The 19770-nt window shown below is 38.5% G+C and overlaps 1 protein-coding gene across 1 annotated transcript in view; it reads left to right on the top strand.

Moving 5' to 3' along the window:
• The first annotated feature begins 378 nt into the window (after window positions 1-378).
• Window positions 379-19770, top strand: part of LOC140139186 (uncharacterized) — a 36403-nt gene continuing 17011 nt past the window's right edge. The window contains exons 1-7 of the mRNA XM_072160970.1: window positions 379-627; window positions 2732-2805; window positions 3327-3437; window positions 4290-4389; window positions 7950-8075; window positions 8776-8901; window positions 9354-9479. Of these exons, the coding sequence (XP_072017071.1) occupies window positions 2737-2805; window positions 3327-3437; window positions 4290-4389; window positions 7950-8075; window positions 8776-8901; window positions 9354-9479 (658 nt within the window). The 5' untranslated portion in view covers window positions 379-627; window positions 2732-2736. The remainder of the gene's footprint in view (window positions 628-2731; window positions 2806-3326; window positions 3438-4289; window positions 4390-7949; window positions 8076-8775; window positions 8902-9353; window positions 9480-19770) is intronic.

The raw sequence follows: 19770 nt of genomic DNA, 5'->3' as shown, positions 1-19770 counted from the left end.
TTGCCGCTTTGATGGTGATATTCGTTACTGCGCAGATGCACCAGAAACATGTTGAAGTTGTACAATTTTAATTTCTTTTTTATTACATCCGTACTCCAGGCACATGCATTAGCAGGCAAACTCCATGATGCTCCGGAAGAGGAGAACCCTTCAAACTGTGAACAACATATTGATGTATCATTATTGCCAACATTTGTCAAACCCCCCGTTGTCAGTAGAATCACAAGCTCCACAGTGCCACTATCACCGATACCATTTAAATGTGACGCTTGTCATGAAGTGTTCATAAACGTGCAATTGTTGAAAAAGCACACACAGACTTTCCACACTAAACCTCATCAAACCACACTGGCCAGACCGTACAATCAAGCTCCAGAGACTAGTACGTACTTTGTGTTTCCAGGAGCTAGTGGTGATCAAACCCCTATTACTATGCAACAACAAGGAACATTATTGCAGGACATCCCTGGCACATCATCGCAACAGATGGCACAACAGCCTACAAGTACCCCTCTAGCAGTGACCCCATCGAAGTCGGACTTTAGCCAGAGTCCTTCGAGTTCCATGTTCCAATCCACTCCTGCTGGTGGACTCTCAGCGATTTTATCGCCGATGCAAGAAGGACAGGTGAGTAGTGTTGTTATGTTTGATGGTGCCAAAGAGATTTAACAGTTCGATTCTTTCTTTTTTGAACCCTAATGCTGGTTTCATAGTGTCATGCCGCTCTGCCGCATTGCCGCTTTGATGGTGATATTCGTTACTGTGCAGATGTAATATCACATAGCTTACAAAACCAGTAACATGTGCCATCCGACTTGTTATCCCTTTCGATATGATGCGTCACAAATATATATTCCTGCTACAGTGTGTACCATAACAAAAATTACCATTAAATTGTTGTTCCCCAATATTTGGCAGTCATAATCAAGAAACACAGATGTAAAAGTTAAATTTTGTGAAAAGAAACTTTCACTAAATAAGCATGTTTAAAGGGTAAATCTTCACTATAGGAATTCCACCAAGAGTTGAATGTCCAAATGAGTGATTAGACCATTCCATACCTCCTGAGCGGAGCAAATGATACTACTTTTATTCAATAAAATCAATACCTCATTATTGTTTGAGATTCAAACATGCCACTCTAATACCCAATACCCCTGTTCACTGAAGCAAATGATGCAACTGTTCGTGGAATTCCCTATAACTATGATTTCTTGTAATTTGTAATGTAATTATCTGTATATTTTTCTTCCCCTTTGCCTCCCCATGTAGCTATGTTTATCATCAAGAAACACAGGTTATTTGTAATGAATTATTTTGATTATTTTGTTGATGTTGAGTTTTCCTATACAATTTTCTTTGAAAAGATTATTTACCGAAACTTATTTACCATTCCACATGTTGTTCATTTTCCCATTGTTGATTTTTATTACTATTATTATTATAGATTATTATTTACAACATTTTTACCAGGATTATTCAAAAAGTTTTGCATAGTGCCTCATAACTTAAAATTCAAGCTATACTCATTGTAATGAAGTAATTAGTCAACAGTTGAAAGTATAACCATGGGTAATTTAATTGAATTAGCCTTGACATGTGCAACAAAGTTATGAGGTAAGGTAAAATTGTTGTTTCTGTTCTGTTTTGAACCTTATTCATTCTGATTGTGGTGCTGTAGCATATCTGTTTTTTTTTTTTTTTTGATGTGGCTGGTCATAACTTTTGTTTAATGATCGCCATCCATTTTATTTATGATGTTGTTTTAATGTTTGTTTATTGTTATTACTATTAAGCTTACATAATTTGTATTAATGCTTTTTCCAACTTTGCCTGTTCAGATTCTCTTATGTTATCAAATTGATTTAAAAATGTTGAATTGTGCATATTGTACAATTGTTGTAGGGATCCTGTGGAATCTATTGGCCTCAAGGTGAAATGGAGGGCATAAAATGGATTCCACAAAGATCCCGAAAAAAGATCATTAAATATTTGTGTTATATCCTTCATTAATATATTCTTTGTTTGCATAATGTCGAGGTTTCAATTGATTGTGCACCTGGCCACTCCCACAATATTCAAGGTCACACAGGCAATAACAAGAGGAAACAAACAATTCGCGTCGGTGGGTGCGCCCATGTTTAGGTACACCCAGACGACAAGCGCTAATGAGGAAAGGTCACGGGATGGTGCTCACTCAATTGAATTATCGACTTTAATCAAAATGATGGCTCAGTATATCCGATCCAGTGAAATTTTAGACAACTTGTAGTCCACCTGTTGTTTTTTTTAAACTTTTTCCTTGTACTTTTACCCCCCCGTACTTTTACCTTTTAATCGTTCAAGAAAACTTACGGTAAAACAATGCCAAAACACTGTCGCGCAATCTTAAGTATTAAGCCAGTTCATTCACCCATTGTCCAACGCCACCAGTTGTCATATTGATCACAGTACCATAAACGATAAAGGAACTGGTAACATGGAAATTGAGATTCAAATTAATCTTGTACCAGAAACTGGAATTTAGTGGCGTGGTTAACTTCAAAATTTTGGTGTTTTTTTACCCAGATTTTACTAACTTTCTGTTGATCTTTTTTTTTTAAATCAAAAAGTTGATTTCATCATTTGATGATATCTTCAAGTTTATGTAATAAAATTTAAACTATTTTTTCTGTACAATAGTAGTTCTTTAATCGATGCGGATATTTTCTGTTTTGTTTTCTTGCTTCAGTGGTAATGGCAGCAGAAGTGGACCTTGAAACTGTACACTATGAACTCCAAAGTTCGCTGAATGCTCAAAATCCAGTAAGTACATGTAAGAGGAGATGGTAATACATGTATTATGTAATTACATTCACAGATTTAGTATTACTTTGTATAATAGAATTGTATGTATAACTTATTGTAAATACTTGTATTATATACATGTAGTTCTCTAGTAGCAGAATTGTAATCCCAGCTACTAAACAATCAAATAAAATATTTGGTTAACTAATAATTGCTGCGTTTAATGAGAAAATTCATACAGGTCCTGTGACTCTGGTAAATAAAAAATGTTACAGAACAAACTGAAATGGTTCCTTTAAGGAATATTAGGTTTTAAAAAATCACACATTTTGTATCAATGTTAGTTCACTTCCTAGGTATAAAAAGGTTGTCATGTCTATCTGTTGAAAACTTGCAAGGAAAAATTGCAAGTGTCGAAACCTCAACCTATGCTTATGTATGTTTACACTAATGCATGCTGATCTCAGGGATTGATTCCATTTCAATTTAATAGTTTTTAATCATGTTTTGGCTGGTATCTTGAACATTTGTTATTACAGGATCATGTGTTAACCGTTAATATAATGGAAGGCATTATAAAGGAGGAGACATTAAAGTTGACAGCAAGCTTGTTGAGAAAAAACCGAAGATTTGTAGATTCGATTAAAAAAGTAAGATGCATATAATTCTGTTAACTATCCCTTTACCCTCTTTTTTGTAAGAAATGGTGATGATTGCCTTGAACTGATTTCCCCTCTACTTAATGCATGACCATTGACCCCACAGGGTCACGCTCAGCTAGGTTAATCTATAGGGAATTCCATGAGCTGGTGCATCATTTGCTTCAGTGAACAGGATTATTGAGTAGGGCATAACCAATACGCATGTCGGTTATCTGATCGGGCTGATATTTTGCCCATACCAAAAAATCGCATCGACAATTGTCTGATCTAATCACTCATTTAGACCTGCATCTCTTGGTGGAATACCCTATAGTTCGACTTCATCCATGGCAAATATCCATACTAATTGCCTTTCATAATCACCTAGAACTTGACAAGCTACACAATGCTGAAGGAACAACCAAGATGATCAGGCAACTATCTAGTGGCAAAGCACCAAGCGAGGATGCATGGTAGCCCTACAGATATGTACAAGTATGGTGGAGACGAATTAGTGTCAGAACTAACATGGCTATTCAAAGAACTCTGGGCTGTAGGTGAATTTCCACAGGACTTTATAAAGGTGCATTAAAGGGCAACATACCTTACATACGAGTCTGTGACAACCTCAAGGCAAATACTCCTTATAGCATCGCTATAAAGATATATACCAGAGTGATTGTCAATCGTCTCACCAGCCACCTTGACATTACCTTCCCAGAAAGACAATGCAGCTTTAATCTGGTAGAGGCACAACCAACATTTTGCTCCATAAGATATTGTATAATCATTGTTTATTGTATTAATAGCAAATTATTTTTAATAATATTAATAATTTAAAATTGTTGTTCAACTTTGCAGATCAGAAAGTATGTACACAGTGAGGAGGTTAGGGCCACCGCTGAACGCCTCTATGATATGATGAAAAACCAATTCTTGAAACCAAAATCACTCATGATAGGTAAGCATCTCCCAGTTGTTGACAACAAGCATACTGTAGCTCAAGTGTGTTTTTAATGGCTAAGTTTTCTAATTCTGGTAAATGCAAAATGACCCGAAAGTACTGCAAGTTTGATGTGTATCGGTTTTACTTTCTTGTATGGCCCATGGCTGAGAAGTTTGTGATAGTGCAGAATTAGTAATTTTTCCCCCAGCAAAAGCAAGCATGAAGATAATTCCCAAAATAAGCTTGATTGAATCAACACATTGTTGTATTCACTGATTATGTGAATAAAATTCAATTGAAAACACCCAATTCTTTCAAAACCACAAAAATTACATCCTTACCAGATGGTTTCTCTTTGCAAAAAAATGAGAGTAGAGTAATACAGTACAGTGACTGATGACCGATCAGAATGCTTTATGATAGCTAGTGATATTGACACAGGACATGCACATGTAGTCTGTTTGGTCAATTTTTGGAGAAGCTATTCAAATGTTTAAGTAGTGAACATCAAATACATTTTGCTTTGGGTTTGAGGTGAGCATGTCTGTTAAATATTTTGTACCCTGACACGTTTTCTTTCAGAGTCTTTAAATTTACAGTTTAAATATTCTTAAATATTAATAGGTGTTGTCTGATTCTTCAATATTGTTTTCACAATAAACTGAGAGGAAATTTCCCGCTTGATCAGCCAGCACTGCTTCCTGCGCATTTGAGATGCGATCGCAATTATTATGGGTAGAGTTAAGCGTGCACCAGTGTGAAAGGCGCACACCATGGAAACAGCTGTGGCGTGAAACCAAACAAAATGGTCTAGGTTTTAAAATAACCCTTTTTTTTTTAAAAGTTGCCATTTCTACCCATGTTTACAATGAAAATTGCAGTGATTTATAGGAAACAATCAAATCTATACTTTCGGAGGAGACAACTCAACTAAAAATCTTCTTGTTTTTTTTCAATGACCTTTGATTAAAGTGAAAAAATAGCATCTTACATTTGTCAAATATTTTCTATTTCTGATTTTTGGTCAAAAATATCAACTTGGGTTCATCATCCGTTATTATTATTTATATCAGGCTTCCGAGTAGCAAAATAAATCTGTGTATTGCAAAGTTTCTGTAAAGTTCCCGGATGTGATGAATATTAAAAATAATATTGTACGCATCCGGGCATTTGAGACTATTCATGAAAATATTTACGATCGTTGATGATATCCGTGAGTTTCGGGTGTATACGAATTTGCGTGTTATTTATCCGCTCAACGGAGCATTGTCGTATGACAGCACCTCCACACAACCATGACAACAAATATGGCAGCTGTCAGCGGGAGATTCGTAAGTTTGAGCGAAGAGGAATATGCCGAAATCTTACGAAAGAAGGATGCAGAAAATACTATCAAAGCTATAAAGAAATCAGTGAATATTCTAACAGCGTACCTGCAAGTAAAAGGCAAACCCGATGATTTGGAATAATTCGGTAGCTTACACTCGTAGGTATACATGGTAATAATAGGCCTACTCATGTACTGGAGAAATCGGGTGTGTTTCCTGTTTGATCAAAGCTCACCAACTGGATTTAGTACTGGATTACTATCAAAAGGTTTGGTTTGAGCTTATTCACCAACTGGATTAAGTACTGGATTACTATCAAAAGGTTTGGTTTGAGCTTATTATGTCGCAGAGGCCGAGAGAATTTGAGAGACTTGAACTGTTTACAACTTTATCTTTGACCTGTTTGGAAACTTTTTAATTTGGAAATTGGATTGAAGAACATTTTTTATTATTAAAGGATCAAGCTAAAGTTGCTAAACTAAGCTAGGTAAGTAAAATTTGATTTCCAGAGCAAGTCAGCCTGATATAAATAATAATAATAATATTGAATGAAACTTTTTTCGGGTGATACAAGAATATTGCTCTCGCTATAAAAATATTTTTATAGCTCGAGCAATATTTTCTTGTATCACCCTCAAAGCCATTCAATATTATATAAATAACGGAGGCACTTACAGAAATAAGGAAGGAAAGGAGTGAATGGTATTGTGGGGTTTTAACTTTATGAGGTAACAGTACACCTAGGGCATTCTTTGGTTTAAATTTTAACAGTTTCCACACAAGTAAATTAAAGTTTCCCTTACATGAATTTTTTTTGTACCTCATACTAAGATGGCCTCTTCAGCACTGAGATGTAGATCGGCTGACTTGATTAGCATGGATTGAGTCACATGGTAGATTGATGTTAGTCGAATCATGTGACTCAATCAATCTCTTGTAGGCCTCTGGGAGGTGGTGATGGCCACTGTCTTGGTGGACACTTAGGAGCCTGTACTGTAGATGAGTGTATGACATTCTGGGGTTTTATTTTTGTGGGGTAACAGTTTGTCGATGAGCCCGGCTTGTAGATGAGTGCTTGACATTGTGGGGTTTTAATTTTGAGAGGTAACAGTTCCTGAATGAACCTGGCTTGTAGATGAGTGTATGACATTGGGTTTTAATTTTGTGAAGTAGCAGTTCAAGTAGGAACCTGTACTGAGATGAGTGTATGACATTTTGGGGTTTTAACTTTAACAGTTCACCTAGGATCCTTCACTGTAGATGAGTGCATGTGGGATTTTGCTTTTGTGAGGTAAAAGTAGGCCTTGGGAGAATCTGCGTTCTTTAACAGCGATTTCCACGTGCTTTTTTCCAGATTCTGCGTGTTTCAAGCACCTCAAGAAATCGTGATTTTCCGCCTAAATCCGTAAAAATCGCCCATTCCGCAAGATTCCGCGGTGCAAAATACACAGGGAAGATGTGTGACAAAATGTAACTGACAGTGACACTGCTAATGTTGAATGTACATGATTAATATGAAATATGTTTTGAAAAATGGATTTTGATGTTTACTGAGGGCTGAAAATGCATTTTGGAGACAAGCTTTAGTTTTTAGGTCAAAATATATATCAGATCCGCGAATTTCTGTAATTGTTCACCAATTCGTGCATGGACGCAGATTCCGCTGAAAACATGTTATTTTCCGCGATTGCGGATTTTCCTAAGCAAAGGTAACAGTTCAAGTTCATCTTTGAGTTAACAGTTCACCGTATCGTAGGGCCTGTAATATAGATGAGTGTATGACCTTGTGGGGTTTTGAGTTAACAGTTCACCGTATAGGGCCTGTACTGTGAATGAGTGGATATGACATGTGTGGTTTTGACTTGTGAGGTAACAGTTCAAGTTCACATTAGAGCCTGCACTAGATGAGTGTATGACATTGTGGGGTTCTTACTTTGTGAAGTAACAATTCGCCTAGGAGCCTGCACTTTAGATAAGTGTATGATAGACATTGTACATATTGGGATTTCAGTTCACCTAAGAGCCTGCTTTGTGGAAGACATTGTGGGGAATAAAATTTATTATCCGACTCCCGAGTTCAACCCCGAGTCCATCACATCCAAGTGCAAGTCTGAATCCATGAAAATGAGGACTCGAAACGGGTCTTGAGTCCGGACTCGTGTCCTCCAGCTAAGCTAGGAAGATCAATAGGTTTATAGGGCAACAAATCTAATATCTTGCATTGTTATATTTATTTTATCTATTTAGGCCAAGACAAGAAGAAGTTCAAGGGACAAAAATCTTCTGCCATTAGTAACGGCAACAGCTCTGACCACCAAAGCAGTAGTAATGATGAAGATAGTGATGATGAATCAACAGCAGATGTACAGAAATGTAAGCTAATTCTCCAGGGCGTAACTTATCGCCAATCTAGCCTTCTTCTATACATGTTGCTGGTATATAAATGTATGTAAACACTGAACCTGAAAGTAGGGCTAGAATATGACGATGTGGGGTTTTAACTTTGGGAGATAACAGTTCACATAGAAGCTCTCACTATAGATGAGTGTATGACATTGTGGGGTTTTAAGTTTGTGAGGTTAGTTCACCTAAGAGCCTGCTTTGTGGATGACATTGTGGGGAATTATCCGACTCAGAGTTCAAACCCGAGTCCATCACATCCAGCACAAGTCCGAGTCCATGAAAATGAGGACTCGAAACGGTTTTGAGTCCGGACTCGAAACGGGTCTTGAGTCCGGACTAGTGTCCTCCAGCTAAGCTAGAAAGATCAATAGGTTTACAGGGCAACAAACTAATAAGATAAGTGTATGATAGACATTGTACATATTGGGATTTCAGTTCACCTAAGAGCCTGCTTTGTGGAAGACATTGTGGGGAATAAAATTTATTATCCGACTCCGAGTTCAACCCCGAGTCCATCACATCCAAGTGCAAGTCCGAATCCATGAAAATGAGGACTCGAAACGGGTCTTGAGTCCGGACTCATGTCCTCCAGCTAAGCTAGGAAGATCAATAGGTTTACAGGGCAACAAATCTAATATCTTGCATTGTTATATTTATTTTATCTATTTAGACCAAGACAAGAAGAAGTTCAAGGGACAAAAATCTTCTGCCATTAGTAACATCAACAGCTCTGACCACCAAAGCAGTAGTAATGATGAAGATAGTGATGATGAATCAACAGCAGATGTACAGAAATGTAAGCTAATTCTCTAGGGCTAAATTGCCAATATAGCCTTCTTCTATACATGTTGCTGGTATATAAATGTATGTAAACACAAGCCTGAAAGTAGGGCTAGAATATGACGAGTTGGGTTTTTAACTTCGGGAGGTAACAGTTCACATAGAAGCTCTCACTATAGATGAGTGTATGACATTGTGGGGTTTAAGTTTGTGAGGTTAGTTCACCTAAGAGCCTGCTTTGTGGATGACATTGTGGGGAATTATCCGACTCAGAGTTCAAACCCGAGTCCATCACATCCAAGTACAAGTCCGAGTCCATGAAAATGAGGACTCGAAACGGGTTTTGAGTCCGGACTCAAAGCGGTCTTGAGTCCGGACTAGTGTCCTCCAGCTAAGCTAGAAAGATCAATAGGTTTACAGGGCAACAAACTAATACCTTGCATTGTTATATTTATTTTATCTATTTAGACCAAGACAAGAAGAAGTTCAAGGGACAAAAATCTTCTGCCATTAGTAACGCCAACAGCTCTTACCACCAAAGCAGTAGTAATGATGAAGATAGTGATGATGAATCAACAGCAGATGTACAGAAATGTAAGCTAATTCTCTAGGGCTAAATCGCCAATCTAGCCTTCTTCTATACATGTTGCTGGTATATAAATGTATGTAAACACGAGCCTGAAAGTAGGGCTAGAATATGACGATGTGGGGTTTTAACTTTGGGAGGTAACAGTTCACATAGAAGCCCTCACTATAGATGAGTGTATGACATTGTGGGGTTTTGAGTTTTGAGTTAAAGCCGCATTGTAACATCTGGATGCAGTGAACCATGAAAAAAATAGAAATCGCTAATTATGGTTTTATTGTGGTTGTATTAGCCTAATTAACATAGGCTAACAACAGCTAATCCACAAATGTTGTGGATTTGACAAAATTCGCACATTATCCTTAATTTGTCGGTGGCGACCAGCTAAATCCCCATTGAAATCCATGTAAATAGCCGTTTGTGTATTAAGTGCAAATTTCTTGTTATAAGGTGTCCTGTTGCATGTAAGGAGTTGTGGGCCGTTTTAATTGGGTGTTTGTCACTTTGAGACCAAAATAATGCAAATGTAAATTTTGGCGGAATATTACAATGCGGCTTTAACAGTTCACCATAGGGCCTGTACTGTAGAGTGTGTGACATTGTGGGATTTTGAATTACGCAAACACGAGCCTAAAGCTAGATATGAGAATATGACACTGTGGGGTTTTAACTTTGGGAGGTAACAGTTCACATAGAATCCCTCACTATAGATGAGTGTATGACATTGTGGGGTTTTGTATTTTGAGTTAACAGTTCACCGTAGGGCCTGTACTGTACAGTGTGTCCTCAAGTGTGTGGCAAAATAATATTTGGGAAAGAGTAATATGTCACTAGAAAGGGCAGAATGTCCTCTTTCCAGTCGTATGCAGCTTTTCGCTGCAATTAATATACTTACCTCTGGGTAACATTATGGTTTCTACTAGACAACCCACCTGACATCGCCCAACACTAAAATCTTTGAATTTTTACCGATATTAGCGGTACTTTCCGTGACTATACACCAAGTGCACGTAGTAATCCAATCTACTTCGGGCGCGCATTTCATGCCGTTCGGAGACCAAGAAAATTGTGACAATTTGTTGTTATTATTAAGATTTTGACCCTAAAGAAACTTGATATATAAGTTTTTTCAGTTACTGTACCATAACTACGCAAGGTAGTCGGTAGAAAAACTGATTTCCGGCGCATTTCTGTGTGTATATATATACACGTGTATAATAAGGTGCCGAATTCAACAACCTTAGATTGTGAGTATCTGAGCTTATATATTATTATGTCAGGCGGATTTATCCGCCTGATATACTGTGAAGCTCTCAAATCTTCTTCTTTCTTTCTTTCTTTCTTTCTTTCTTCTTTAGTAGAACCAAAAATTGCTACTAGTGCCAGACGCTTGCACCAATTTTGACCAAACTTGGCCACAAGAAGCACTGACCCAAGCTTAATATAACTTCTACACGGATAGGGGTCAAAGGTCACATAAGGGTTATTAGGGATCATTTTGTGAAAATCTTTAAAATGCTACTGCTCCTTTAAATGACATGCTATGACCACCAAACATGGTCAGCAAGAACCTCTGGCCCAAGCTTCAAATAAGTTGTACCACAGATTGGGGTCAAAGTTCATGTAAGGCTTGATAGGGGTCATTTTGTGAAAATATTTGTGTGAAATGTAATGAAGCAGCTATCATTAGAGGCAGCAATTTTGCAGATAACTTAGGCGGGGAGACAGCTTGTCTGCTGTTTTGATAACGAGAGATAAGCATAGTAAATATTTTGAAAGTCTCAACATATTAAGTCTTAACCACAGTCTAGACCAAACTGAACATGTCAGAGATTGTCTACTGTAGGGGCAGTGGTGTGGTTTTGGGAAGATAGCTGACAGTGGATCTCACATAAGATTTTCTTTCTTTTTTTTTTTTTGGGGGGCTATTTGCTATATGGACCAAGTAATAGGCATGGGGAACTCTGTTAGGAATGCACTTTTGCTTGGTTATATGGGAAAGTGGGAGGGCAGCGTGGGTAGGGGAGGAGGGGGAGTCAGGTCAAATTCAAAGTTAATCCGATGGGGCTGTAACTCCGAGAAAATGATCACTGACAATTGAGGAATATGAAATTGCAAAGGTCATCCGAGGTCAAAGGTCAGGTCAAATTTAAAGTTGCTCCAATTGGCCTGTAACTCAGGGAAAACAATCCCTGACACTTAAGGAGTATAAATCCATAAAGGTCATCTGAGGTCAAAGGTCAGGTCAAATTTTAAGTTGCTCCGATTGAGCTGCAACTCAGGAAAAATGATCCTCGACACTTCAGGAGTGTAAAACCGCAAAGGTCATCCGAGGTCAAAGGTCAGGTCAAATATTAAGTTGCTCCAAACAGCCTGTGACTCAGGGAAAACAATCCCTGACACTGGAGGAGTATACAACCGTAAAGGTCATCAGAGGTCAAAGGTCAGGTCAAATTTAAAGTTACTCCGATCAGCCTGTAACTCCGGGAACACAATCCCTAATACCTCAGGAGTATAAAACCGCAAAGGTCATCCGAGGTCAAAGGTCAGGTCAAAATGATCCCCGACATTTCAGGAGTATAAAACCGCAAAGGTCATCCAAGGTTAAAGGTCAGGTCAAATTTGAAGTTACTCCGATCAGCCTGTAACTCCGGGAACACAATCCCTAATACCTCAGGAGTATAAAACCGCAAAGGTCATCCGAGGTCAAAGGTCAGGTCAAATTTAATGTTGCTCCAATCGAGCTGTAACTTGCAGAAAATGATCCTTGACACTTGGGGAGTATAGCATGAGTTTATCCGAGGTCTAAGGTCAAACTATGCTAATCAGAATCAATCACCGCCTGACATTCGTGGCTCGTGAGCCACAGTAGCTCTAGTTACAATTGTGACCTCACCTGCAGGACAGTTGTGTATGAAGATATATAGAATCTTGGACGGAAGTGATAAAGTAAAAGACACTCCATCAGAGTCCAAAGCCGTTGGAAAAAATGTGAAAAAAACGGCAAATAAATCCAGTCCTGCTCAGGCTAGTACTGGAAAAAGTAGTGCAAAATTCAAGTGATAAAACTAGTAAAACTAAAGCTGCTTCTAATGTGGAAAATAGTAAATCAATCAGTGAAACTCACGGTACAGGGCAAAATTCTGAAAAAAAATTTAAATCCTTCATGGAAAATGCTGTATCAATGGTACGATCAGAAATTACTACCCATAGGGGAGGACAAGCCCCCTCAGCAGGGTCTAGTGAGGAATTTGCACAACCAGGATGGTCTGGTATAGTCATTCCAGTTCAAGTAAATTTGAGTACAAAGAGTCAAATGATGATATCAAGGATGACCAAGACTCGATAGCCTTAGATGTCCATGCTGATAATTCAGGGATGGTCTTCAGTCTGAGTATCAGGATAGGCCTTCGGCAGGGACAGACTTAGGTTTCAGTTTTCTACTGGCCCTCCGTGCCAGTGAAATGGCTAATCTAGTGGCCCTGCAATAAATTTACTGGCCCAGCTTTTTCAATATGTTCTACTGCAAAAAAACCCAACTTTTGTTGGCGCTTTTGGGGAAAAATCTATATCAATTTTTAATCATTTGTCATCATACAATGTGTATCATATCGCATATATCAAAAAATCAAAATTATTTGATATTCCTCGTTTTCAAAATGCAATTCGATATGTCTGATGTGCTCCCAGGTCCCACAAAAAATATGTGGAAACGTCACTGTCCGAGCCCTTAAAGTCAAGCAAACCTTAACATTTTAATTTGTTTTGTACTGAATGTACTCAATGTAGAGAGTGTAGTCACTAACACAAGTTCAGTCCTGCCTTTATTAGTTCCGAAAGTTTCAAACTAGGCGGTATTTGCGGTATCGCTATCAGCATCAGATATGTAGCGCATGGAAGAGCTAAGTAGTATACATAGGCCTACTATCATCGTAAAAAGCGGCAGATATTTCCAACTTGCTAGCAACGCAAGAATAAGAAAATAAATATTATACAAAAAAAAACATTGAATAAAGATATAATTTTCAAGTGACAGGAAGAGCAGACAACTGTAAATATGACCATCACTGATACGGTCTCATAAGTTTTATATCAGGCTCAGAAATCTAGTGGCCCACCGGGCCAGCATTGTTGGAAGTTTACTGGCCCGACGCAAAGTTCACTGGCCCCGGGCCACTGCTTAAATCCGTCCCTGGCCTTCGGTCAGAGGAAGGAAGCTGACGACGAGGCAAGAAGCGTGAGGGAATCCGTTATGACAGGATCGAGAAGCCTAATTGATGATGTGCAGTGGTATCGGTCCTTCGCCAATTGCCTTCATACTATGATGACTTGTTAGGGGAAGGTTTGGAGTCCCAGAGTCATACCTCTTTCTCAGCCAAATCATTTCAAAAAGGTCAATCAAAACCCCAAGTTCCTGAACTACCTTTAGAGGGAATGATGAAGGATATGGGAGAAGATTGAGACATTTATGGAAAAAGGTCAAATAAGTACGTCAACCTCAGTCAATAGTCGCCATTTTTTGGTTAACGAGGAAGACGTTGAGAAGTATAGTAGGGTGCCAAAGATCGACCCAGAATACATGGCTATGATAGGAGCCGGGCCAAAAACATGCACACCAAGATTGCTCCCAGCAGTTCCACACGTGATAAGGCTCCCATTTTTAAACACCAAGAAATTAGGGTGGCAAGAAATGAACTTGGAAAATGTGATGAATCAGCTCGAGTCAATTTACGAGCAGCTTTTAATGGATTGCTTATAGTAGGGGGGTGTGATAATTCCAACTTTTTATGAATTGCTGCTGAAAATATGGTATCGACTATACTAAAGAAGAATATGATCATTAAAAATAAATTTAAGTAGATTAACCCCCCTGTACATGCCCCTTGAAGATTTGGTAACAAGGTTGCCGAATTCGGCAGCCTTGCACATTGCTTAATGAAGTAGGTTATCATAGAAACTGAAAGAAATTGAGGTTCATGAGCCTGTTTAATGATTATTTTGTATTGTAAATGCTGTGTTTGATCAAATGTGTCGACAATAACATAAACAGCTTATCAGCTGGAAGATAAAATCACGTTTTATTTGTCTAGAAGAGAGTACAATGCTTCATATTTAAGTCCATTCATCCAGCTGCAGTCTGCCTTCGACATCACATTCCTCAAATAGAGGTTCAGGTTTTTGGCATTATATTTCACACACAGTTTGCTATGATCTTTTAATTGCAAACATCACTTGATTTAAGAAGTGAAAGACTTGTGTCCCTTCAAGATACTTCAAGATACCCAGCTGCAAGGTTTTGGATCGCTGGCTTGTCAAGCTTCTCTGGATCCATGGAAGATAGGCCTATGGCATGCTCAGCTGTAAGATCACATTCCCCAAAGGTAAAACTGTCTCCTTCTGAAACCCGGAACAAGACATGGTCGATCATCTTCATCTTTGTGGCTTCATATATGAGAAGGATTCTGCTACTTTAAACGAGTAGGCCTATCATAATATGTTATTATCATACATGTACTTGATTTGCTGGAATCTGTCCATTGACACAAAGGAGAATGCTGGTATGTTGATGTTAAGAAGGTTCTTGGGATTATTGTGCAATTAGTCATCATAAAGTTGATAAAAGGCTGGTATCAGTTTTGAGCAGGTTGTAACTGTTCAAGTTTAGTTAGTGAAAAATATGGCTCTATAATATGATGTAAACTAATCAGAGCTCCTGTATAGTAAGACTGTATGGTTTTCAGGGAGTCCAGATCCAAGATGCACTGGCAATGCATGCAAGTATGTGTTCATATATGGCCTACTTTTGAAGATCCTGTAAATAGCTAGAGTTATATCATTAAAGTCATTAAAGCGTTTGTCCTTCAGGCTCACTGGGAAATGTGGATGTTTCATTGGACTTGTTCCATGATTTATTAACTTTGTATGCAGCCAAGTGCCTGTTGAGTCAAACTGCTCGACGATGAGGCAGTAGTTGAGTAATTATTCTTGGGCATTATCTTGTCTACCTATTCTGTTCTCAATTACGTGCTTGGTAAGACTCTTAATCTTAGGTCCGTATGCACAAATGAGTTAGATCGGGTCTAAAGTTAGACCTAAATTGTCTAAGTGGAATTTAGTCCCAGGACAAGTGACATTTCCCTTTATATTTTCTTAAGCTATTTTGTATTATTTTTTAACTTTGCATGTAAATCTTTAGAATTTGCTAGCTACTCTATGAAGTAAAAATAAGAGTAAAAGACCATTCCTGTTGGAACTCAGTTCCACTTAGACCAGTCTAACTCTTTTGTGCATACGGACCTTAGGGCCTACACCTTACAGAAAAGATGATCAGACATAAACCCAGAATCCAGCCTTTCATCAATAAGACTTTCTACACCTACACTATGAGCTGTTTGATCTGTGATGACAAGTGTTTTAGTTTCTACTCCACTTGCTGCTTCTAAGATCACAAAGATAGGCCTACTCACTTTTTACACCACACTAATAAACCTATAGCCCCCCCCTAAATGTCCAAAATTGCTCAAATATCATCATGTGGAACTAATTTCACACTAGCTAATCAAGAAGGCCACATACAAAACCCATAGTTTTAGCGAAAAGCACATTAATCAAGTGTTCACAACCATTTGAACTTCCATTAATGTCGTCTGCTACATGCAGTAAGTATACAAGCCTGCCGAATTCGGAAACCTTGTTTCAAAATTTTCAAGGGGCATGTACAGGGGGGTTAGAAATCTTTTTTGAATAAAATTCTTTCATATTCTTGATTTCTAATGTTGATACCATGTTTTGAACTGCAATTCATATTAAAAAGTTTAAATTTGCAAAATAACACACCCCCTACTTATAGTAAATGCGGCCAACACCATACTAAATGACCCTGATAAATATAGGACAGATGAAGCAGCGAATCTGTTACATGGCGCTGTTCAGACCCTAGATTCTATCGCAGATTGTGCATTACGCGTCACAGCACGTAGTGTACTGGCCCGACGCCGTATATATCTATCTCAGGTTACCTTCAAAGACCATAATGCACACAAAGACCTAATGAAGAAACTGATGGTGGGCGGTGAATTATTTCATGGCGAATTTTCCGAAGTTAGGCACAAGTATGCATCATTGTCAAGGGATGCTAAAGAAACATCAGACTATGACTCAACTAAATTCAATATCCCAAAGTAACAGGGGTTCTCAGGTGATGTGAAAGATGGCCCCCCCAAAGAAGCCTGCCCTCCAGAAAGGATATGAGAGACAGGCACAGCCTCATTATTATTATTTTTTTTTTCATTGCGGCAAACATCATGTAACAACAGGATCGTAAAGTGACTTTTAACACAGTCTTGCCTAGTGACAGGAAACAGAAGCCCTTTCCCTATTCCAAGAGAGGAGGCTTCAAACAATGACATTCTCCCACAAAGATCAACTTTAATAAGGGGAGGTTACAACAATTCGTGCAAAATGGCAAGAAATAACACCCGATCAATGGGTATTCAAAACGTTCAATCAAGGGTACATGATAGACTTCGTAACCAGCCACCAGAATTCAGCTGTGTCAGGGAGACAAGATTACCATCAGACCCTATTTCAAGAAAATATTTGTTAGATGAGATGGATTCTTTATTAACAAAAGGCGCTATCGAATTAAAATCAGAAAATCAGGCACACAAAGGATTCTACATTCGTCTATACATAATCCCCAAGAAAGGGGGAGGTATGCGCCCAATTCTGAACGTCAAGCCGTTAAACATGTTCATTCGGAAAGAAAAGTTCAAAATGCAGACAGTATACGAACAATTATGCATTCTCTAAACCCCAGAGATTGGGCAGGAAAAATGGATCTGAAAGATGCATATTTCCAGATCCCTGTTCATCCGAGTCACCGAAAATTCCTGAGATTTTCAGTAGCAAAGCGGTGTTATCAGTACAAAGTACTATGTTTCGGACCGACATCAGCCCCAAGGGTCTTGACAAAAATAATGTCAGTAGTGGGTGCCAGAGTGGGCGCATACCTTCATTCCCATCAAATTCACATGTCACAGTTTCTCGACGATTGGTTAATCAGTGCAACAAGTCGAGAAGACGCAGTCAAAGCAATTCAGAAGACAATAAACTTGACCCAGGAACTAGGCATTGTAATAAACTGGGAAAAATCTGTGTTGAAACCGACCCAAATCTTAGACTACTTAGGGATGAAATTCAATTTGAGGGCAGGTGTGGTGACACCGTCAGTGGAGAGGTTCCGCAATTCCTGCCAGTACAGAAATTGCTAATGATATTAGGCCTATTGCAGCATGCATAGAAATTGTACCATTGGGCCGCCTCTTCATGAGGCCAGTTCAGATGTATTTGTTAAGTCAGTGGCGTCCAAAATATCAGAGCCTAGAATTTTTAATAGAGATTTGAAAAAGTCTGATACCACATCTGAAATGGTGGACGTTACAGGAGAATGTGATGAAAGGTGCAAGATTATGTCTCCAAAATGCACAGATGACATTGATCACAGATTCCTCAAAACTGAGGTGGGGAGCCCACTTAGAAAACGAGCAGATAAGCTGACTTTGGGACCCCTTAAAACAGAGACACGGCACATAAATTGGCTGGAAATGAGAACCATGTTCTTAGGACTTCAACATTTTGTGAAAAGTAGAGTACAAGACAGTCGGACAACACAACAGTTGTGTCGTACTTGCTGGTAAAAGAAGGTGGAACAAGGTCACCAGAGCTGTGTTTCCTGGCATGGGAGTTACTCAATTGGTGCCGGGATCATCACATATGCCTGAAGGCAACACATATATCCGGGAGCTTAAATGTTATAGCAGACTGCCTATCCAGGGGGAATCCCATAAAACACACACAGTGGTTGCTACCAAACATGGTTGTGCATCAATATTTTAAATATGGGAAAAGCCGAATATCGATTTGTTTGCAACAAATTAAACAAGAAATGTCCGGTATTTTGTTCACTGGGAAAAGAACAAAATGCACTAGCAGTCGATGCATTCACGATATGTTGGGAGGGGATTGAAGCATATGCCTTCCCACCTCCAATCCTCCTGCCAAGAGTACTGAGAAAAATAATGATGGAGGAATGCGTAGTAATATTAATTGCCCAAATGTGGCCGAGACAAGTGTGGTTTCCAACAATGCTAGACCTAACCATAGATCTTCCAAGAAAACGGCCAATCAGAGAGGATCTCTTATTCCAAGATCGAGGAAGATTGCTGCATCCAGATCCAGCCTCGCAAAGTTAGTAGCATGGAGGCTGTCCAAAAACAGAAAATTGAGACATGATTTTCTGAGAGGGCTGTAGAAATTATGGCAGCAGCCAGAAGAAAGAACAAGTCTAAAACATATGATGCCAGACTCAGAAGATTCTGTGATTGGTGTGAAGAGCGGAATACAGATCCCTCTTCTGCGACTGTGAGTCAAATAGTAGATTTTCTGCAAGAGTTATTTGACAAGTTTAAGTTTACTCTACAATAGCTGGATATAGATCAGCAATTTTCTTGATCCGCAAAGGTTTTGATGGTATAATTACCTCAGGAGAAAATAAAGATTTGTCAGGTCTAACTGCAGGCATGCATAACTTAAGACCAAAAAGAAAACATTAGCTCCTATTTGGAGTCTACCCCTTGTGTTAAACATGCTGTTAAAAGAACAATTTGAACCAATGCAAACAGCAGATATTAAATATGTTACATGGAAAACTGTGTTTTTGGTAGCAGTTGCTTCAGGGCATAGAGTTAGCGAAATACATGCCCTGTCCAGATAAAAAACATTTTAGATGGGAAAAGAATGGGAAAGGTAATAGAGAATTTTTTTTTTTTTAATAAAATAATAAAATGCTGAAGTGAACAATAGTCCATAAGACACAGTTTCAGATTTGAAGCAGGTTTGACTGCCAAAAATGGCAAAATATAAAGTTTTAAAAAATATTGTTTTAAATATGTTTTCTAGACTGAAATTTTGTGCAGAATTCATTTCTGAAGTCAGAAATGCACAATTTGTCATTGTTTTCCTGATATGAGCATTACAGTAGAGGCATATGCTTTTGACGGAAATAAAAATATGAGATCCATAAGTGACAACATCATCACAACATATTTGAACTCTATTGGCACACTTATAAAGGCTCTGCAAGGCTCACATCATGTTGTAGTGCAAGTCTGACATCTGATTGGTGCACACACATTGAATATAGGTCACATGATTGCGCAATATTACAGGTACTAATTGTTCCCGATTTTGCTCAAAAATGGGGTGGCGAGTCAATTTGATAAAAAATTAGAACTCAAA

This window comes from Amphiura filiformis, chromosome 2 (assembly GCF_039555335.1).
Source record: "Amphiura filiformis chromosome 2, Afil_fr2py, whole genome shotgun sequence".
Taxonomy (NCBI): domain Eukaryota; kingdom Metazoa; phylum Echinodermata; class Ophiuroidea; order Amphilepidida; family Amphiuridae; genus Amphiura; species Amphiura filiformis.
This window is presented reverse-complemented; position numbering and strand designations above follow the sequence as displayed.